We start from the raw sequence: 23,156 nt of genomic DNA, 5'->3' as shown, positions 1-23,156 counted from the left end.
TTGTATTGCTCTGATGTGATGTTTTTAATATGTGAGAAATGTTTTTTATTTATGAAATATACTTCCAGCTCTTTGTCTATTTTGCAATGTATTGATTTTCCTTGAATAAAGAAACTTACTGATGTGTTGTTGGTTGTGATTCTCACATACTGCTGATGCTGACAATTGTCTTCTCTTTCCTCTCAGGGGGATCCACCACCACCACCGACAACAACCACCACAACAGGTTTCAGATACATTGCACCTATGTCTATTAGAGCCCATTTATCCTTGCATTTCCATATATCTTGTGTTCCTGGTGTTTCCATTTTAGAATCATGATGCCCTTCCTGCAGCACAACCCACCAGCAGCAAACCTCCTGCAACACCAGTTACCCCTGTGTATCTCAGTCAACCTTCCTTCCTCATATCTATGCACATGTACTTGATCATATAGTATATATTTGAAGAAGGCTGACATGTTCTTGGAGCAATATGCTTGATAATGAACATTACAAGCTTCTTCTTTGAGATTTCCATATTCCCATGCACATATATGCTTTACTCCAAATCTCCCATCACTGTGTGAAGAGATGTTTTGTTCCTATGCACCACCTCCTTGAGCTTCACCCATTTTAAGACTTTACCATCCAGCAGAGATGTTTTGTTCCTATGCACCACCTCCTTGAGCTTCACCCATTTTAAGACTTTACCATCCAGCAGAGATGTTTTGTTCCTATGCACCACTTCCTTGAGCTTCACCCATTTTAAGACTTTACCATCCAGCACATTATTCCTGAGTCTCCTTAGTTACCAATGCTGTTGTTTTGTAATTTTGTTGCACAAACGTTGTTTTGAACCTCCACCTGTATGTTTTGGAAGACTTCTGTTGTGTCTTCTGTCATAGATGCATGTGGTGTAGTTTCCTGGTCAGTCAAACCTTGGCACAGGGACTAGGTCTCGGTGTCTTCCTTAAACAGATACTTCTACTACATTTAGGTCTATTTATTATACTTGGTTTACAGATTATAAGTTCTAAAATATTATTGAAATTCAAAAAAAACTTTTAAGTACATGTTGTAAGGAGAAAATAGAAACGATTACATGAAAGAATTGTGCTATTTTCAGTGTTGATCCCTATACCAGTCTATTCTGTGCCGCATTAAAAACACCAAAACTTGATGCAGATTTGGCAGGAAAGAGAAAATTGACATTTATTGATTGTTTGGGTGCTTAATCTGTAAACCAGTGTATGGAAAGAAGCCTCAGAAAAAGAAGTCTTAAAGCAGTGACTTAGATGTTGATAAGTGAAGAGTCTGAATGAGAATTATATTTGTTCGGCTAATACAATGCAATGTGTGGGAATATACTGTTATACTCAGAACCATGTCACTTTAGCTTTTTGCATCGATCCACCTTGATTATATGCTGAAACGGATTCCAATGCATTAAATCAAATGAAAGGAAAAATAGTGGAGAAAATCATACAAATGGATCCCTAAAAATCAGTGATGACGTGTTCACAAAAAGTGCAAGTATGTCCTACTCTACCAGTAGTTGTTGCCACCCACTCAGACATGATTTATGATGACTTCTCTCTCTGTTGTTCCATCCTGCCTATATATATGTATATATTTATGTGTATACATTATAAGCAGCACATTTTTAAGTTTAAAACCTAACTGGAATATTCATTGATTTAAAGTCTTTGAATGAAAACTCTAAAGCATAAATGTGAATATACGTTTCAGTCCAGTTTATGTGTATATTGTTACACATGTCATTTACCCTGTTACGTAACTGTACTTTTCTCATGCATATTCCAGTTTGTTGATCTATCTTTCTAATTCAATGTTCCTTGTTATCCAGACAAGAACTTTCAGTTTCTTTACTTGTAGGTTTGATTCAGTTCTGTGTAACATGATAAAGTTAGATTTAATGATAATAATACTTCTTATTTCTCAAGCTGTTTAATATATTAATTGCTTAACAACTTACACTGATCTTTCGGATTTAGTCTCTTAACAATTTCTCTTTCTTCAATTCGTACAAATGTACAACCTAACAATGTTTCAGAGTATGTGTATACATAATTTCTTAATTTGATACAAAGACAATAAATAAACAAGAATATTTGCTCACAGCAAATCTTTGTAACTAACTACTACAAAGATGTGACGTCCTGTTTATGTAAGAATTTTGTGTGTGGGTATATATTGTTCTGTGTTCAAGTTATTCCAGCATTTGTTAGTATTACTCACCATCCCTTCAAGTTTATAACTCTTGTGTTGCTCTGTCTTCCAGCTGCTCCAACAACCACTACCAAACCAATTGGTAAGAATAGACAAATGGAAGTAGCATGCCACATCTTCTCTGCTCATATATCAAACATATGGGCTACTTTTCTGTATTTCACCATTGCAGTTAATCTGTCAGTGAGTCATGTGAGCACGGCATGGTGAGCCATAATTGTTATACAATTGAAAGTCTTCTCTGTAATCACTGTGAGCTATGAAAATTGACAACCAAAGTTCCATTTCTTTCTCACTAAAATTATTATTTGACTTCACTCCTTGGAAAGGAGTGTCTTTGAACGTATCAGTGACACTTAAGAATTTCATTATTCATTTGAAATGTATTGAATGGATGTTTGCTTTTCCATGGTATCCAACTGAAGTAATTATGTTGACAGTCTACAAGGAGACAGGCTATGATGTTATCTTCATGTTGGATGGTACTGTCAATGACAGAACCTTCACATGGATGACCGACCTTGTGAAGAACATGGCAAATGAAGTGAGCGCTGGAGTTGATGATGGCACATATCGTCTGGGAGGAATGACCTTCACACGTTCACCTTCTGTGGGCTTCCAGTTAGATGACTATGGCTACAGTGATGACTATAGGAATGCTGTTGGTAGAACAATGAGGAACAATCCTGGTGGTGCCCCAGACATGGCCCGTGCCTTTGACACAGTTTACAACCAGATGTTCCAGTCCCGAAACGGTGATCGGCCTAAGGCCAAGAACTACATTGTCATGGTCACTGCCAATGAGAAGAGTTTGAATACTCGTAGAGCCATCAATTCTGCCCGCAGGCTAAAGGACCGAGATGTTGCTATATACACTGTTGGCATCAACCTGGGCAACACCGACGAAATTGACTCAGTTTCTTCCTTGCCTCTGGATGACTTCCAGGTACTGCTTGGAACAGAAATTGAGATGGCTGAACTGCCAGGAAGACTGGCCTATGGAATTGAAAATGGTGAGTGATTACTACTGTTAACTTTAGCAAACACATCAGTTGACAATACAAGTGCATATGATGTGTTCATGCATGCTTGAGGAACAGTGAATCAATAAATCTTTCCGACATTAATAGACTTGTTTTATTGAAGGCCCTCCCCAAGACACCCTTCCTCCACCAACAACAACACCACGCCCAACCAGGACCAAGTACACTGGACCCCCTCCAGGTAGGAAACAAATACCAGTACTCCTGCTTAACTGGTTTAATGTCATAATGATGTTGTGTAGGGAAAGTGTCAGAGATTGAGATGTGCCATCTGCACGTTGTAGCAAAATACATGTTTTATAGTCAGTAGTTCATCTGATACATTATGTCATATATATTTCTGTGATGAATGTATATATTGTTTGTTGTATCCCCAAACAGTGTGCACCTCAACAGCAGATGTTGTCTTCGTCATTGACTCCTCTGGAAGTGTTGGAACAGTGGACTTTGACAGAATCCGCAACTTTACTATTGCAATCATCAACGGTATTGATGTTGATGCTGGCCTCTACCGAATCGGTATGGTGACCTTCAGTGACTCTGCACGTATTGTGTTTGGCCTGGATACACATGATAGCAATGAGCAGATCATCAAAGCAGTCAGGAATACACCTTACATCTACGGTTACACCAATACAGCTGAGGCTCTGCGCCGAACCAGAAGAGAGATCTTCTCAACATCTGCAGGAGATAGACCAGGTAGGTTTGGTTTGCATGTTGTGTGAAGTACCTCAATAATGCATTACACTAGTTACTATGTATTCTGGGGTCTCACATACTCTGTATTTATTGGTTGTATCAAATAAAACTGAGATGTTTATCTGTAATGGCTATGACATAGTCAGAATCGTACAATGGCAGTTGTTGATTTCTAATGATTATAGATGGTATCTTGTCACTTTCATTGCCACCTACATATCTGTGCTCATAGGGTTTATTTTAAAAAACTTAATAATTGTAAATAATGGTTGTCCTTCTACACTTTCCTTCTACACTCTTACCAGGCTTTCCTCTCTCATCCCTCCAATCTATGTATAGGTGAAATACTATTCAAGGAGCAACTCATTCAAGTACTATCAAAAGCTGCCATATTTGAAAAAAGAGTATTGTATGTCTCCATTGGTGGTGCATGATGATGATCAGACTTCACCTTGCTACCAGCTGTCAAATGTTAAACTGAAGCTGAAGTTGATTAATTCTGATCAGGTTTTACTTTGGAAATCTGGGATATGCCCACCTTTTCGCGAACATCTGGTATCATCACTATTTCATAGTGATTCATAAACACATGCTCTGTCACCGTATCACATGGTGACAATCACTGGATTGTCTGGTTCAGACACAATTTGTTTACAAACAACACCATACACCTGTAATACTGCTGAAACAAGTATCTGCTCATGATATAGTCACAATTGTACAATCAACTCTGCTTTTGGCAGATATTTCTTATGAATGTGGAACGGGTTTTGCCGCTTCTACCTATTGAAGCAATGAAGATTTCCCTGTTTGCTCCAGTTTATTTTCTATCCTTTTAGGTTCACCAAACATGGTTGTGCTGATCACTGATGGTCAGTCTAACATTGATAACTTTGAGACCCTCCCAGAAGCCCAAAGGATGAAGCGTGAGGGTATTACCATCCTTACCTTGGCTGTTGGTTTCTCTGGTGCCACAGCTGAACTGACTGGCATGACCTCACCACCCATCCACGAGAATCTCTTCTTCGTAGATGACTTCTATGCATTGAGAGAACTCACGGACTACATCATCAGACCAATCTGTACAGGTCAGTGGAATAGATAGTTATGATAGCTAGTACATTATACTCAAGCAGAAAATTTCCACAGCTTTCTCTGAGCCTGCTTAATAGACTTTCAAACAGAAAATATTACAGAAGTTGTACAGTAACTAGCATGTCAAACAGAAAATTATTTGTGAACTATAGGGTTAAATAGTTTTCATGCCAGATTAATTAAATCTCTTGGTTTACGGAATTTTGTTTCATTATGCCAAATGACAGGGGAAATTGTTTAGATGAATCAATAAAAAAAATTAAAAAAGAAGGTGTTGAATATATGCATGATTTACATCAAATAATTTTTTTTTTTTATTGTAATTATTAAATGTTTAAGAAAGCAAAACTATTAATTCTTTTACCCTTATGTTATTTTCTTATAGTTTGTTGATGGTGTATATATCATGTTCCATAATTCACATTAAATCTATCAATTTTAGATTTTGTATGTTGGTGCCTGTGGGGATTACATGGTAGAAATGGTATACAGTCACATATGCTTGCTGTAGATACGGATTAAACCAAACTCACTCAGATAATCTACCCAAACTTAATCGCTCTCATTCCTGGATCAGGAGGTCAGGCTTGTGACAAGCTGATTGCTGTGCCATTGTGCCCCAATGCAACAGATCATTCATTAGTCTTATGGAGTGTGTGATACAGCCTGAGGGGCGCTGGGGTAGTCTAGTGCTAAAACATCACCAACACAGAGTTCTAGATTATCTGTATGTCATGTTCAGTCTGTATCTTTCAAGGTTTGGTGGGGTAGCCTAATGGTTAAAGTGTTCTCTTGTCACATCGAAGACCGGGTTCGATTCCCCACATTGGTACAATGTGTGAAACCCATTTCTGGTGTCCCCCGCCATGATATTGCTAGAAAAATACTGAAAGCGGCATAAAACCATACTCACTCACTGATACAGCCTGAATAAATTACAGACTGCTGTGATATAGCTCAAATATTGCTGTACAACGAGGAGAGTTCTATAGATATACAACTTCTTTAGTATAATATGAGCGACGTTTCGGTGTAGCTACACCAAAACATCGCTCATAATATATTAAAGAAGTTGTATATCCATAGAACTCTCCTTGTTGTTCATCACACCAACTTCTAAATGCCACACAAACAAGTTCATATTGCTGTAGCTAATCAGCATTTACACTGACATCTATGTTGAAGAGCCTCATGTCTATATTGCTTTCAATGTTCCTTCCTCAGATGCCAATCAATGCGACGCAAACCCCTGCCAGAACGGTGGAAACTGTGTGGATGGGCTCAGGAGCTACACCTGTATCTGCCCCTCTGGATTCTTTGGTGATAACTGTGAGAAGAGTGAGTATTGGGCATGAAAGCCATTATAATGCACTAAATACAATATTACATTATATATTCCAAGACAGTCAATAACTTCCCAATAGCTTTGTAAAATAATTCACTGCACAATCAATATGTTTTTCAAAATGCTTTGATAATTAACATATGACAGTAATTAAGATCATAACACCTTTACTGAGTAAACACTGATGGTTATTGTTCCTTTGTAGTCAGTTACTTAAACAGATTTGAGTATTTTTCTTTACAGTTGGTTTAAGAATATATGTATGAAGTATGACAAAAAAGTAAATACATATTCTTTTAAAGTAAAGAATCAAGGAAACACATATATATATATATGGTGTCAGTCTTCTGAAAAATCACCCCTTAGACAGGAGAACTGTAGTTCAAAGAGTCCTAAGAAACATTTTGAAATAGTTTTCTTTAAGGTTAAAGACTGAATAGAAGGTTAAAGACTGAATAGAGCTTCTTGTGTGAAAATATATCTTACATCTGCTTACAATATTTGCATATTCCTGAAGAACTTATGACTAGTATCTATCTTCGGGGGACACAAGTTGTCTATATTTACCAATATTTGCCCATTGAACACATAACAAGATCTAATGAACGTACCTTTAAACCCCAGTTTCACTCTGTTTAGGATATGTTGTTTGTAAGCAACTTAACACAGTAGGTTTAACCAAGGCTTGTAAATATATAAAAAACAGTACAAAAAGCCGAAAAGCAGTTATATATCTGCAATCTCTCACTCAGCTCATCTCACTTTCAAAGACAAAGTTTTTTATCCCCCTGGCATGTAATTCGGGGGGATATAGTCGATGCCTTGTCCGTCTGTCCGTCAGAGCGTCTGTCCGTAATCAATTTGTTTCCGGAGAACAACTCGAAAACCGTTCATCATTTTTCAACAAAACTTGGTAGATATATCAAACAGAGCCCAAAGTGGTGCCTTTTGCTATTTACAGAGTTTTGTCATTTTTATATTTTTTTGGTTTCCATGGAAACGTTTTGGACTTAAGTCTAAAGAAATCAAGTTTCAACTGTCATATGATTTGCTCTTTCATATTTGTGTGGGCCGGGGCAATTTGTCATCTTCAGATGATTCTTGTTTCAGACTAGCAATACTATTTCAATGTCAATGCAAAAATTATATATGTTGCTAATACTGTGGACTAGACCCTAATCAAAGCATAATGTTTTCCCAGCATGTGGCAGTGCTGCTGATGTTGTCTTCGTCCTCGACTCCTCCACATCAGTCGGCCCCTTCGGCTTCCAGCAAATCCTGATGTATGCTCAGCAGATCCTGGCTCAGATGAACATGGATGCCTGTGACATCAATGTTGGTGCCCTCAAGTACAGCTCAAGTGCAATGGTGCAGTTTGGCCTAGGAGCCTACCAGGACCAGGAGACTATCAGCCGAGCTCTTCGCGGCATCCATTACACACGAGGCCAGGCCAACCTTGCTGATGCCCTTAGAGTTACCCGCCAAGTCATGTTCAATGGTGCATCAGGTGATCGCCCCTTTGCCAGGAATATTGCCTACTTGCTGACCAGTGGAGATGTCAACATCAATCGAGATATCACAATGTCTGAAGCTGAACTTGCCTTTGATGCTGGAATTACTGTTGTTCCCCTCGGTGTCAACCTACGTCAGCGTGATGATGTTGAGAACATCGCCTTGTACCAGGGTTTGAACCTCGTGGAAATTGAAAGTGAAGTGACACTGCAGGAGATGGCTGATGATGTGCTCAACCCTGTCACCACTGGTATGTAAGACAAGGCATAAATACATTGATTATAGTTAATATGTTGATTAAGATATTTGAAAAGTAGCTTCTTTCTGCTACAATCTCATTTAATTGTTCAAAATGAAATAATTTTGGAAGAAATTTTTCAAATATATTTTTTTTTATACATAACAGATAATCTAGAACTTATGTAAGAGAACATGTGATACCATCGTGTGGTATAGTGTTGTAATAGTAATTTCAAGCTAGTTGTTCATTGTAGTAATTGCTCAAATCTCATCACAGCACATGACCTTCATTTGCATTTGTGCAATTCAGTATCTTATTTATTTAATATGCTTTTTGATTGTGCTTAAATCAAAATTTAGATGAGTAACTTATATGAATTAGTTGCACACCATGCATCACAAAAATATACTGCTTGAATGAAAATCGTCATTTATGTCTAATTTCAACGTGTTTTTGATTCTGATATCATTTACTCATTGTCTAATACACACATACATGGTGGTATGTTGAATGTTTATGATGGCTTTAAGCATACTTTAATCAATGAGTAATGGCATAACATCAACATGTGCTTAACTATAACTTTCATATCATGAATGTTCTAGAACATGTATCAGTGTCTTCTTTCTGCAGTCATGAGGTTGTGGAGTTATCAACACTTTGGAGTAACACATATATATATATTTTCGTCAGCTTCATTCTTGCATCGTTCAACTTTAACTAAATTTACTTTTAGAAGTATTTTTAGAAAATAGAATATTGACCAGGCAGCCCTGAAGGTCGGATAGTACACTGTAGAGACATTCTGCAGCTAACAGTATTTTATTGTTGTTTATATGTACACATATTCATTTTTCACAGTTATATAATGGGTCATGGCAAACACCTTTAGATGTTTGGAGTCTTAAGAATATATGTAAACTTTTAAAATGTCTTGTTATTATCATAGCCTCATTCCACACAGCGATTTTGACACAAAGTGAAACACAAATCCTATTCATTAACAACAATTTATACTGTTGTAGGGCTACAAGTACTTTCTGGAATTTAGCCCAGAACTCTAGTGATAATTCCTCAAAGTCATGGATAATGAAGTAGCCCATTGGCTGAAGCATTTCACTCTGAAAACCTACTTTAATTCCCCACAATATTGTCTAGAATATTGCAAAGTGCAGTGTAATACCTCACTCACTCACTCACTTATTTTGAATCTATGGAAGGGAGATAACTCTAAATTTGTTTTTCTTGTCATCTGCTTGATTCTATGTCATTGGCTAATTGCCTGACTCTGGTACTGACAACATGATATGAGATAAGACACACCACTCATGGTGGTATCAATACACCATTGTTTAATGTTCCTGGTGAGTGGTAGTTAATATGTGTATTATCCAACTGAAGACCATGTAATAACAGTGTCCCTCTTTGTCTGGTTTCAGCGAGAGGTAGGACTATTGTGTGATTCAGATATTTTCAATGCATGTGTCACAACTTTGTGTGTCAGGGGATGACTATAAAGTGTTTCTTTTTCCATTCTAAGATCACCCTTTCAAAATCAAGAATAGATTTGTTTGTATAAAAAATCAATATCACATTCCCTGATGGAAAAATGAATGTTTTATTGTGATTTGTTGGGCACTACAAAGATCCAATGGCCTTCATTGTTTGTTTTTGTCATCATGCAGAATGTTGTTGAGTCTGAGAATCAGGAAGGGACATATAGTCTGCCAAAAAAGATTTGACAAATAATAATTTTCAGCAATCGCAGAACAGCAAAGCTTAATAAGTGGGAGCATGACTTATGAACAAGGAATAAGTATTATCTGTCTACAGTAGACATATCATCAATGTCTCTAACTTTAACAACATTGATTGTTAAAAAGTTGAACATGCATAATGCCAAGTTTAAAGTGAGTTATTATTTGTATTACCTATTTTCCTTTAGAAAATGTGGAAAGTTTGGCAATCATTTTTATCAGATATTGGCAAGTAATGTAATGTCAAATAAGTTATTTGTAAATGACATGAAGTCATCTTCAACCATTGTCAACATTCTATTTATATCACATTGTCAAAAGCAACAATGAGAACAGGAAACAGCACAAATTGGCCAATTAATGTGAAGCAAAATATACTTTCTCCGTGGAAGGTTATGAGAATGGTACACTTGTTGTTAATGCTTTTTGTGGTATCATAAATCTATATCTCCCTTTCTGTCAGGTAAGTACAGTGTTTATGATGTTCTTGTGATGTCTGTCATTTGAGCGTATAGTTCACAAATCATACACTTTGAGCCTGTAGATCACTGTTTCTAACATTTCTTTAACAATTGTAATGCAAAAATCTAACCCATCAGAAAATACGCAATCATATGTTTCAAACTTTCTTTTCTGTTAGAATATAACAGATGGCGACAGTGTCATTGTTACAACATACCTTTAACAAGCAGATTATGGAGCATACACAAATTTGAAACTGAAGTCTTTGACAAAGCCTAATATGATTTGGATTGAGCATTCATTAAACTTTTACAGGAATCAATAAAGTCATAATCTGCTTGATAACTATATAAACAGTTTCATATGTTTTGCATATTGTCCTCTTCCAACATCTCTTGCATCTGAACTCAGAATGAAGATAGAGTTCATACAGCACGAAGATGCCCACTTTATTTGCCAGTGTTTCCATCTTTAATTAACACGATGAAATTGACTAACATTTGCACAGTTTTCATCTTACTCAAACAGCATGAGACTACCTACATTGTAGAACACAAGAACCTTATAATATGAAAGGTATCCCTCTCGTCAGTGAAGGAAACTGTCAAATCTTATTTATTCAAATTACTTCATTTAAATTATGAGAAAGAGAATTAATCTCAAATCAATTATCAAGGTGAATGTTTATGTTCTACCAGCCTTGGGATTGCTTCAGTTTCTTTACATTTTTACATTAATTGTTTTCCAACATCTAAAAAAATCCTCAAGAGTTTTAGCTCATCTGCCCTGAAGTCAGGTGAGCTTAAGTCATGGCATGTCGTCCATTTGTCCTTCTCCTTCACCATAGTTACCTGTCTTCAGATATTTACATCACATCTGAAACTACTAGGCCTTTGATATAAATATTTTCAGCTGTGGTGTTTTAAAAACATACATTCACAGAAATAAGATTTGATGTGAGATATATTGAAAACATTAATGATTCATAATGACTTGTTTGTGCATTGAATATGAGGTTTTTGGAGTAACTGATAATACTATTTGGGGCATATTTGATCCAGTTACGTCATTTCATTCATGTACCTGTTTTCAAGTATTACTACATTTCAGCATCTCTGAGACTATAAGGCCCATGAAGCTGAAACTATGTGTGAAAAATATTAGCTATGGTGTATCTAAAGATGCTCAAAGAATGCCAAACCTTTTTTAAAAGATACCATCGCATCCTCGGAACCCCATTAATTGCTATGGTAATTTAAATGAATTGAAATTTGGTATCGGTATAGTTAGAAGAGGTGCCAAACATAAGTGTTACATTCTTTGCTTTATTTTGACTTTTGACCTTAAATCAACATTTAAAGCATAACAAATTATCCCCAAAGTAAAAAATATTGTCATGGTCAATAAAATTCAATTTGGACAAGCATATGTTAGATCCCTCCACACACTGTTGCCATGTTCCATTCGTAAAAGCTAATATTTTTATACAAACCTTCTCTTTGTAAAGAGGAGAGTATTGTCTGGGTATAGTTTTATCATCCTTCATCTGTTGATATATAGGAGGAAATGGGGAAATAAGTGTTAAGAGAACTTATACATAGGTCAGGTGAGCTACAGAGCCTTGTGGTTATGTTGTAAAACTTCACAAAGAAATCAGTGTTTGACAGTGTCTACTTGGCAGTCTCCAACATTTTGCCAATGCATTGCCATGAATGTTTTTGTCACCCCAATGTTATGCTCCTTTCCCTTGAAAGAAAATGTCTCTGATTGCATTAAGGAGATAGAAGATGCATGACCAATTCAAAGAAAGTTGTTGTGAGTTGGTAAAATGCATTCAAACAGTTGAATTAATATTTTCCAATATTTAAGTTATGCCTATTCCAAATCATCATGATTTATTCTAGATCATATTTCTGAGACCAACAAGCTAGTTGAAAAGAAACTGTGTTATGATGCAGTGAAAATATTACCCCAAACTATATACTTTCCAAGCTGTGTGAGTGTTGTGTCCAGAATGTGTTGTATATACATGTAGTGTAATTAAAGACTATGTGTATGATCAGTTAATTCCACTAAATATTAATGATAATGTCATCATGTATAATGTTTGTCTTCCCAGTGGTTGTGTTGTTATTGCACATCATTCGAGACTATTTTGTTAGATGTCTGTTGCTTTTCATCATACTGCTCCTGGATGCAGAGACCCTGCATGGGTTTTCAGCTGTGAATGTCAGCTTTAATAGCAGAGGCACCATTTTTCAGCTTCATAGCTTTTACCTTGTCAGCTGTAAATGGCTGTTGATGGTGGTAATAATTCCCTTGAGTCTGGTATGTTGAGCTTACAAGGTGTCATCACAAAGAAAGTGTATGTCCTGCACTGAGTGAATATCATGCAACTAATATAGGAGTCATCAAATGCAAACCTTTTCAACATTCTTGGTGTAATGTATACCCATCACAAAATATGTCAACATTTGATGACTCCATTGCATAATTGTTAGTTGACATTTTTAATGCTAAGATTTACAGCAAACTTCTAATGTTTCTGATCTTTAATAATTAATTAACAACTGTAACTATTAAAAAATCTGTTTTGTATGCTTGTTTGTAGAAGACATTATCATTTTCAAATGTTTGTTTAGACCAGGACTTCTGTGCCAGTGACCCTTGTCAAAATGGAGGTCAGTGTCGCAGTCGGTCTCTTTCACATGTCTGTGATTGTCTCCCTGGATTCACAGGGGATAACTGTGAGAGAGGTGAGTAGTCATCATTATTTGGTTTGGTTTGGTTCCTTAAGTTATTTTATTCATGCCCTTAACTCTTTCATTTAGTGAATATTAGTACATCATTCACTGTACATTATTGAAGTAAAATCTAGAAATTATAAAATTCAAAAATAGAAAAAAAAAAATCTATGTGAAAATCTAATCTTGGGTACACATGTGATAGAAATCAGTTATATTTGCAAAAGATTATGTAATTTGGTTTCAATGAGGATCTCATTCAAACAGTCTGAGTCAATGAAAGATCTGTTGAAATAATTCCCCAGCTATAACATTGTCATTCAGTTACCTGCTTGTTGTATGTAATCATTATTGTTTTCCACATCAGGCAACTTGTGGTGTGTTTTCTTGTTTTAGTCTGCAAGGGCAAAGCTGATGTTGTGTTTGTTATTGACACTTCTCGCTACATGAGTCGTGAAGAATTAAGAAAAACCAAACGTTTTGTGCGTGAGGTGATCAAGAAGATGACATTCCGTACTGGCAATTATCGTGTCAGTGTGGTCAGCTTCAACGACTACCCATCCCTGCAACTGACTCTGGAAGAAGGATCAAGCAAGAAGTCTGCCAAGACAGCTGTTGCCAAGCTCAGGTACGTAACTTTAAATTTCATAATTTTGTGTTGGTCTATTTAACAAAGGAGTCCATGGTGAGGGGATACCTGTGACCATATGGTGGAAGGCTGTCTATAAGAATATTACAATCTGCTTGACTAGAAAGTGTCCCCATGAATTGCTAAATATATCAGTTTAGAAAGGTAGTTAATAAATATTACGAGGCAAGATGTTCATGAATAATTATACCCAAACACCTTTTCATCTATTAGAAATTGTCATGCATGGTAGAAAAATTTTGTTTAACAAACTATCTGCATTATAACATGATTGTTGACAGTGGACACACGGCAGCAACACAAATAGACAGGTGCATCTGATGCATGGGCATTTCGTGATAACTGCTGTGTGCTGATGACAAATGAAGTTCACTGTACAGGCAAAAAAGTTGATAATTAAAGTGTATGATTTCTGTCGCACTGAGGCGGAAAGGGGGAGGCCGTTTTATGCCATCGATAGGTATGAGTGCTTCCAAGGCATTGGGAGTTTCTACACAGGCATTGAAACATATAACACAGAAGGGAGACAGTGTTGTCGACACAACGCATGGAGAACCAGGTCAGACAGGCAATCACTAAACTGTACTCAGAAAACAAATACATGTCATTAAAAGTATTAAAGAAACACCTTGAAAACCAAAACAATTTGTCAGCAATGAAATAAACACTATGGCGACTCTTACATTCTTCGGGTATAGGTACAAAAAAATAGAAGGAGAGAACAGGAGAGTATTGTGTGAACGAGCAGATATCGTACGTTTGAGAAATCATTTTCTCAGGACTATCCAGAAAAAAACGTGATGCAGGGTATGAGCCAGTGTATCTTGACGAGACTTGGGTAAATGCGTCTCATACCGCCAGCAGTCAATGGGTACCAGATGGGAATAAGGGATCACGGAAGAAACTGCCGCTGGGGAAGGGGGGAAAGATTGATTATTCTCCATGCTGGATGCGCCAGCCAGGGCTTCCTACCTGGTTGTGATCTGGTGTTCAGAGCCAAGGTCAAAGACTATAGGGACTACCATACAGAGATGAATGGAGATGTTCTCTTCGAGTGGGTTCAAAATAAGTTAGTTCCAGCTTTGCCAAATAAGCCCCTTATAGTCATGGACAATGCGCCATACCACAGCGTGCAGGATGCAAACAGCAAAACTCTGACGTCTAACAATCATAAGAGCGATATGATTGCTTGGCTTAAAAAATTCAACATCCCGTATCTGTCGAAAGCGGCAAAGCCTCAGCTGTACGAAATTGTCAAAATCCACAAACAAGACCCCGTATACAAAGTAGACACTTACATTAAGAGTAAAGGTCATGAAATATTGCGGCTACCACCATATCATTGTGACCTAAATCCAATCGAGATGATATGGAGTATTCTAAAAAGGAACAATTACAGGTATTGTTAGTAATTGTTAGTAAACTTACCTCTGGATTATGGTTGACAGTTTCCTGTGGTATCACAGTGACAAACAGAAATGAAAGAGAAAAAAGTTCTCTTAAAAAAAACTAAGTCATAGTTATCCTTAGTGGTATGCCTAAGGAGTGATGCAGTTATCTCCCCTAGCTGTGATGTCACAGCATTGTTCTCCCCCAGCCCTTATAATTTTTTCTAAAGAAAACTCTAATAAACCTCTTCTCATACAACTCCAGGGGAGCTTCGTGAGGGACCTATATCCCATAATCCAGAGGTAATTAAGTTTACTAACAATTACTAACAATACCTGTAATTGTTCCTAATTATGTCGTAAACGTTCCCTCTGGATTATGGTTGCCAGAATCCCACATATGGACGGATGGCCCCGTGGATGAGAGGAGAATAGGGATACCAATATCTTACTGGAATTATATAATTCTCAGAACAGAATAACTATGACTTAGATAACTTCATGTCCTATGATACCCGCCATAATCCCATAATCCTAACAAATGATTAATTGTTAGCTTCAATAACTAGGACAGGAAGTTAATGTGAGGAGAATTCTATCCATCTAGGAGAGTCTGCTAGATTATACTTAATCCTTAGTAACTATAATTCTGTAGAAACTATGTTTCTATCTTCCTTAGAAATAATGACGTCACTTCCGGTTTGATGATGTCACTTCCGGTCTAATGGTACTCCTTTCGATCATTTAGAGGTGATTAAAACACCCTGTCTAGTCTCATGACGTCACTTCCGGTCTATGACGTCACATACTGTTTCATAACACCACTTCTGGTTGATGGCGTCACTTCTGGTTGATGACGTCACATCCAGTCACCTTCCGTTTATGACTAATCTTCTACCATTAGGATACAACTATACAAAAGATTGAAAACCTTACATCCTCTAAACATGTTCATAATATGGATCTAGCATCACTCCCAGGAGTCACGTGACCTTGTGGACCGGATTACCTATCGCGGGGATACCAATCCCGCTAACATAGCGTTCAACCATTAGTAAATAGGTTTACTTAAACCACACCTTCCATAGGTCTACGTGTAGAATCTTTCTGACTCCTTTTCCTTGAATGTTCCAGTCCCACCAAGATCTGAAGTCAGGCTGTGACTCTCTCCAGTCTGTTGGAAGGCTCACTTCTGACTTCCGTGTCACACACACACACACTCACACACACACACACACCCCTTCTTTTTTTTCCCCATAAGGAGGTCAGGCAGAGGAGAGATGCTGTGCCATCACTAGAGGACCCAAGGAACGGAGGCCCTCCATTGATGCCGCAACGTCTCTTAAATAAAAGTTAGTGAATGAATTTTAGGATTTCGACTGACAGCTAGACACAACTTGTTCTTCTGAAACCGAATTCCAAGCTGCCAGAGATGATGCCAAAGCTCAAATTTCATGCGGTGAAAATTTATTGTCTATAGTTTCTTGATCACAGTTCCTATACACCAAAAAGATAGTTTTCTTGAGCCAGGATAAAATGGTATAGAATCGATGTTTTGCGACGATCACGTCTAAATGGTAAAGTCCGCTGAATATACCAGCGCAAGGCACAAATTGAGCAAAGTAATCTTGCTCTATCTGATCTAGAGGTAGGGGTAGGCAAGGCCGGTAACCTGTACATTCTAGGCCCTAAAGGTCCACCAGAAGAAGATTGGTTCTTAGCTACAAATTCTGGAAGTGTTCTGCAAGCCATGAACCGATATCCTTCCACAAAAGCTATCAATTTAAAGTCCACTGCATGAATTTCTGATACTCTAGATGCCGTCACAAGGCTAGTAGAAAAACAGTCTTAAATGATAAAATTTTCAAAGATTAGGCTTGCAAAGGTTCAAAGGAAGCTCTCTGAAGATTCAGCAGAACTAGACCTAAGTCCCATTTTGGAAACATAATGGATTCCCTACGTCCTTGAGTTGAAACGATCTGATCAATTTAGGCAGCGATGAATTGGTTCCCACTGACAATCCCTGAATATCATAAACTGATGCCATAGCTGATCTATAGCCTTCAATAGTATTGTGTTTCAGCTTTTTAACATCTCTCAGAAGATCAGTACCATGACAACAAATGAATAGTATCAAGGGGTTGTTGAAACAATTCCTCATTGGATTGTTCTGAAAGAATCTTATCTCCAGTGATGAGGTGAGATTGTTCTATAGCTGTCGAATGGTCTAACACATTCACTTGAGTGTGATTGGCAAAGGAAACCGCCTGAAAAACGACGTCCCAAAAAGGAGTGTGCAAGCGTCCTTCGTGGGCTGACATGGCCACCATGGTATATTGAGTAATTCCTATATAATCCTCAAAACCTGGGAGAGGAAGCTACCCGATTCTCAAGTCAAGGCAATTGACGTATGAAAAGAAAACGAACTAATATACATGAATTGTGAAAATCAAAGTTTGGGATAATTTCGAATCAAGGTGTGAGAAATCCCTATCAATTTTTGAAGCACTGGCGGGAAAAACTCATCCTATCAAGGATGACATGGAATTGTCTATGGATATCCCTAGCCGAGGATGCTAAGTCTTAGTTTTGACAATATTGGGATTGACTTGTCCAGCAGCGTAGTGCAGTGAACACAGACTTGCGAAATCACGGAATAATTTCCCACATGGTGCCTAAAATTCTTACAGCGCATCCCCAATGGCGCGTCATATTTCTAAAGAAACCTACGTTCATATAAAACATATCATTTTTTAATTTGCCCTTGATTAAACTTGTGATTAAACGTAATTTTGCCTGTAACAAGGCAAGTTCAGAACACGATGTGTACGCCATCCATTTTGAATGTATTAGCTTATCAGACCCGACCAGCAATGAAATAATTCGTTTTCTAAAGTTGAATAGTCACATGACTTATCCCATCGGGTACCCATTTGCCATGCTGGGTAAATAGAGGCAAGTTGAATAAACTAAACTGCATTCAGTGGCTGGATATCGGTCTGGTTTCCAAGCAAACGGTATATCGCCCGTGTCTCCCGTGGGGAACTCAACTGACTGTGCATTCTGGTAAGAATCGCACGTGCAGTCCGTTATAAGGTTCCTTCACCTGTCCTGACCCGGTCACATGTGCTACCTGAACTGCCCCCTCCTCGTGGGTCAGCTGATTGATTTGAAACGTGGTCTCGAAATAGCATGGTGTTCCTAATTCAGTAATAATAATATGATAATACTGAAAATTATCTCGCATTCCAACCACAACGTGAGTGCTGAAGCGCTACAAATCAATGTTTGAATTAAGAAAAGATGTGTTTCAAGATGTAATTTGAAAGCGCAACAAAAGATGGAAACAGTTTATAGCGAGGGACAGTTCATTCCACAATGATGGTTGTGGAAGCCGTGGCCGTAGGTAAAATTCAATGTAACTAGTGAATAGCAAAGTAGTAGACGAAGTAATAAGCTCAGAGGACGGAATCTATAGCTTCCTTATATAATGCCAAGTGGAACAGATTGTCGAGTATGAGACAAAATCGAATTCTATCTCCAAGTCCAGGGGCGGTTCCAATCATAAGGAATAGAATCTGTTTCTAGAGGGAAGTCAGAACCTCCTAACCCTTGAGGGGCGAAAAGACCTAGCCCTGCTACCTCTACCTCTAGAGCTTGCAAAATAGCCCCTGCTTGAGGAGGCCGATGTACGTGGTCTAGCGTCCAAGACTCTATCAAACGCTGAGCGTTGTAATGGTGCCTGTCGATTTAGGGATTGTAGGATGAGACTCAGATGAAGGTTGCATGCCATCTCTTCTACCCCTAGGTGCACTTCTGCACCTATTCTGAGAAAGGAGGGCCGAAGCTAAACACTGATTAAGATATCTCGTAGTAATAACATCCTTTGCTTCACCTGCTTGTTGACACTGCCCGTTGAAGGTAGCCTCTGAGTTCAGAGGTTGCTGAAACATCAGCTCCTTAGTGGATTCCGGTAAATTCCTAACTGAGTTCAACTTGTGCATCCTATCTATAGCCGTGGGTCTGCCCAAGGAATAGACTTGATTCTGAGTAGCTTCCGATACAGCGTGATATAAGACATCCAGGTAAGAATGAGCCAAGGCTACTTCATGCATCGACATTGCCACGAGAGTATCCTTCTTAATGTCCGTATAGTCCTTGAATAGGGGAGGGAGTAACGCCCTTACACCCGCCACAAACCATTTAACGTAAGAGAGGATATCTATTGGTGAACGCGTGGCCGTGTCCAACTCCTTAAACTCCCTGGGTTGGCATGGTAACAGAGTGTCCTATTGATTACTAGCCCCTAACAGACTACAGTCCTTGTCCAGATGAGATATCCCAGCTGGCAATTCCCGATTGTGAATAGGATACACGGGCCTATGAGGAATCTTAGGTAAATTCACCAGAGAAGTAGATTTAGCCAACAATTTATTGTAATTATTCATGGCTGATTTCAGTACTGATGAATGAGGCAAAGATAGTCTGGGTGTACGCTCCGGAGTTAAACAGCCTGAAAAACCCAATTCAATGGGAATATCATGTTCCATATCCTCAGCTGGCGGAGGTAAGGTACATGGATACAATCCATATAAAAATTCCATTTTCTCCTTCAAAGTCCATTCAGGAGCGTAATCTTCTGCAGCCGTATCCATAGAAGGCACCGTAACACAACCCTCCTTCATTGTCAATTCAGGATTAGATACGGGTAGGCCGTATGCCCTTCCGAGTCCAATAAGTCTGGGATAAACGGTTATATGGGCGGATTGTCCTGGCAAGCCGTTGCCGTAACTGTAGCCGTGGCATGACTATCCGTGGAATTCCCCGTAGGACAAGCAGCCTTCCGCTGAGAGTCTGCCGAGAAAGCCGTGCTATATGACGGCTGGTAAGGGACCGTGCCGGGGGCCTGAGCCCGGCTAACGGAATCCCCCCCAAAGCCGCACGGGCGACACAGGTCCACCAGAGCGTGAAACGACAGCTGGCTCTGCGGACAGTCTAGCTTGGGTACTAGACCCTAAGGGTACACCGCACGTGGCGGTGTCCCTCCCGCACGAAGCCTTAGCATCTCCCGCCGTGGGGATCGGCAACCCAGCTTCAAGACGGTGGTGGTACTCGGCCGAAACGAGCATAGCACTGTGCCGCCCTACGGAAAATGACTGTTGATTCAGGGGCCTAGTGCGCCCGTCCTCGTCATTGTCATCTATATATGGAGCCCTCTGAGTTAAAGATTCCGAGAAATCTAACTGCCTCTGAAAGTCTGATATTTTTCCATCATTACGCTTTTAAACTCATGGAAAGATTGCCGCATGGAAGCCTGAATCTCCAAATAAAATGAAGACAATAAGGACGTAATGGCTGACATGTCCACTTGGCTGGACGAAAAACTAGATTTGATCTTGACCTAGACTTAGGTCAATCTGATGAGTCAGATAATTTCCTATCCTGGAATTATTGAGAGCCATGTCCATAATTAACCAGACTTCTTTTGATAATTCTGAGCACAGTAAGCAACGATTATCTAAAGAGCAAGACGATCCCACAAAACATGAGGCACATAATGAATGAGGGTCCGATTCAGCCATGAATCTTGGCATAGCAAGCATTAGTCTTGCAACCTTGTGAATAAGTCCTAATGGCGGGAAATCTAACTCCTCACAAGTAAAGCAATTTGCAAAATATACAGTTCACAATATAATGCGATGGTCAGAACACACCAAATGCAATCTCACTAACTGGTACACTTGCAAAATTCACTTGTGAAGACTTTCATATATAATTCTCTTCCACTTCTGAAACGTCTGCACGTGAACCATACAGAAAAATTTATGAGGACTTGGGGAGAACAATGTTGTGCCCTCTCAGTTGGGGGGGAGATAACTGCATCACTCCTTAGGCATACCACTAAGGATAGCTATGACTTAGTTTTTTTAAGAGAACTTTTTTCTCTTTCATTTCTGTATGTCACTGTGATACCACGGGAAACTGGATACCATAATCCAGAGGGAACGTTTACGACTTAATTGGTGACGTTGCAAGATCAAATACCACGTTTAAATTACGTGACGTTGAGGCCTTGGTGACTGACTCGCTGGGTTGACATGTGGCAACACTGTGTAACTAAGGTTGTCAATGAAATTGAAGCAGGTTTCTGGTCTCATGATGGTCTCCAATGGGCAACTGTCGCACCGCTTGTTATTTCCCCTCAGCTCTGACTGTGATGCCAATGATGCCGAAGTCACAGATAATTCAGAATAGATTTTGAGACGCTTCCCTCTGCACCTGTCTTTTCCCGTAGCTGCCGTGTGCCCCTCTGCACCAACTGTCAACAATCATGTTTATAATGATGATAGTTTGTTAAACAATTTTTTTCTGTGATGCATGACAATTTCTAATAGATGAAAAGGTGTTTGGGTATAGGTTATTCATGAACATATTGCCTCGTAATATTTATGAACTACCTTTCTAAACTGATATATTTAGCAATTCAGGGGGATACTTTCTAGTCACACAGACTTTAGGAGGAGACTGAATTAAATGACTAAGGGTGTGTATGTGCTCACAATCAGCTAAGTTACTAAGCCTCTGGCAACTACCACTGCCAATGGCTGTAAGCAGCTGCAAAGCCCCTATTCTAGTAAGAAATGCTGCCATTGCTTGGCAACTACCATGCTGCAATTGCTGCTTACCAAAGTAGCAAAAATTCTGTGGCAACTATTGCTGCAAGCCCAAATGTTAGCTACCACTGCCAGGCTGATACAACTGGCCATTGTTGCCAAACGTAAGCTATTTAATGACTCCATGGCTGAACAGCCAGGAAAGAGCAGGTTCACAGTGAGAAACAGGTAACCCCAGAAACAGGTAACTACCACTGCCAGCCAAACTGGCAAGAACAGCAACCACACGACAAAGCACCACCCCACTTTTTGTTCTCCATTATGTTATGACTTTAATGTTCCTCTGAACAACAAGTTGCTCAGTTTCTTCCTGCTTCATTACATTAAATGTCTTTGTCAGTACTGTCTTCCGCCATATAGCTGGAATATTGCTGAGTATAAAACTAAACTCACTCACTCACTCAGTATTGTCTTATGCAATGATTGTATAATTAGTTGAACAGAGAGACTTTTCTGGATTTCATCTTCTTTTTATTGTTTGGTACAACGTTTCTGGGCTTGTTCAATAAAGAGAAGATGAAACCCAGAAAAGTCTCTCTGTTCATCAAATAGCATCTTCTGAAATGCCAATCAAACATGTATAATAAGTTGTCGGTTAGCACTATGGCCAAGGGACATGCGCACTGGCCTATCAATGTATATATAAAGTCAGTTCTGTCAGTAAAGTTGTGTTGGCTGGTCGTGCACATTGGTTGTCTCTCATGGGTAGTTAAGCAACCACCGAGAGAACAGAACATCTTACACTTCAAAAAACATTTTTTTACTTGCTTTCAGGAAGTCCTATGGAGACCCCAATCCACCCATGGCTCTGAAGAAAGTAAGATTCCAAGTGCTCAACAACCCTGGTGACAGGAGAGACATACCCAACTATGTAGTCCTCATCACCAAGAGTTTGAGATACTCCCGGCAACTGCTTCTAGAAATCAACAAGCTGAAGTCCACTGGTGCCAAGGTTGTGGGTGTTGGTGAGTGCAAATATGGGTGTATTAAAAGATTAATTGTATTGAAATGAGCAGAACAAATGTGGCAGTTTTAAGATTCAATAACTGAATAAAAAGCTTCCATTCATAGTTTACACAAATCTGGATGTCTTATAGGACATGAAAGTAATTTATCTGTAACACGACCATTTGTCATTAACACTATGTTACTGTTTGACTGGTATGGCCGTCTCACCTTTTCCTTATATTCTCTGGCCACATTATCTTTCAATCAGATTGAGGTCATATCAAACAATGTTATTGCTTGGGAGAATTAGGGAAAACATTAAAGCACTGGCTCACTTTTGACCATCATTTTCTTAACATCTGAAATCA

The 23,156-nt window shown here is 38.7% G+C and overlaps 1 protein-coding gene across 1 annotated transcript in view; it reads left to right on the top strand.

Annotated features, from left to right (window-relative positions):
• LOC124265281 overlaps nt 1-23,156 on the top strand; it is a 150,263-nt gene that overhangs the window by 122,652 nt on the left and 4,455 nt on the right. Inside the window, 12 exon segments of the mRNA XM_046700071.1 lie at nt 188-226; nt 2,284-2,313; nt 2,672-3,244; nt 3,378-3,455; nt 3,656-3,973; nt 4,813-5,061; nt 6,293-6,406; nt 7,615-8,175; nt 9,606-9,611; nt 13,028-13,141; nt 13,526-13,757; nt 22,615-22,805. Of these exon segments, the coding sequence (XP_046556027.1) occupies nt 188-226; nt 2,284-2,313; nt 2,672-3,244; nt 3,378-3,455; nt 3,656-3,973; nt 4,813-5,061; nt 6,293-6,406; nt 7,615-8,175; nt 9,606-9,611; nt 13,028-13,141; nt 13,526-13,757; nt 22,615-22,805 (2,505 nt within the window).

This window comes from Haliotis rubra, unplaced genomic scaffold, assembly GCF_003918875.1.
Source record: "Haliotis rubra isolate DU_JTF1 unplaced genomic scaffold, ASM391887v1 Scf97, whole genome shotgun sequence".
NCBI classification, from domain to species: domain Eukaryota; kingdom Metazoa; phylum Mollusca; class Gastropoda; order Lepetellida; family Haliotidae; genus Haliotis; species Haliotis rubra.
The sequence above is the reverse complement of the archived record's forward strand: the minus strand, read 5'-3'. Positions and strand labels throughout refer to the sequence as shown.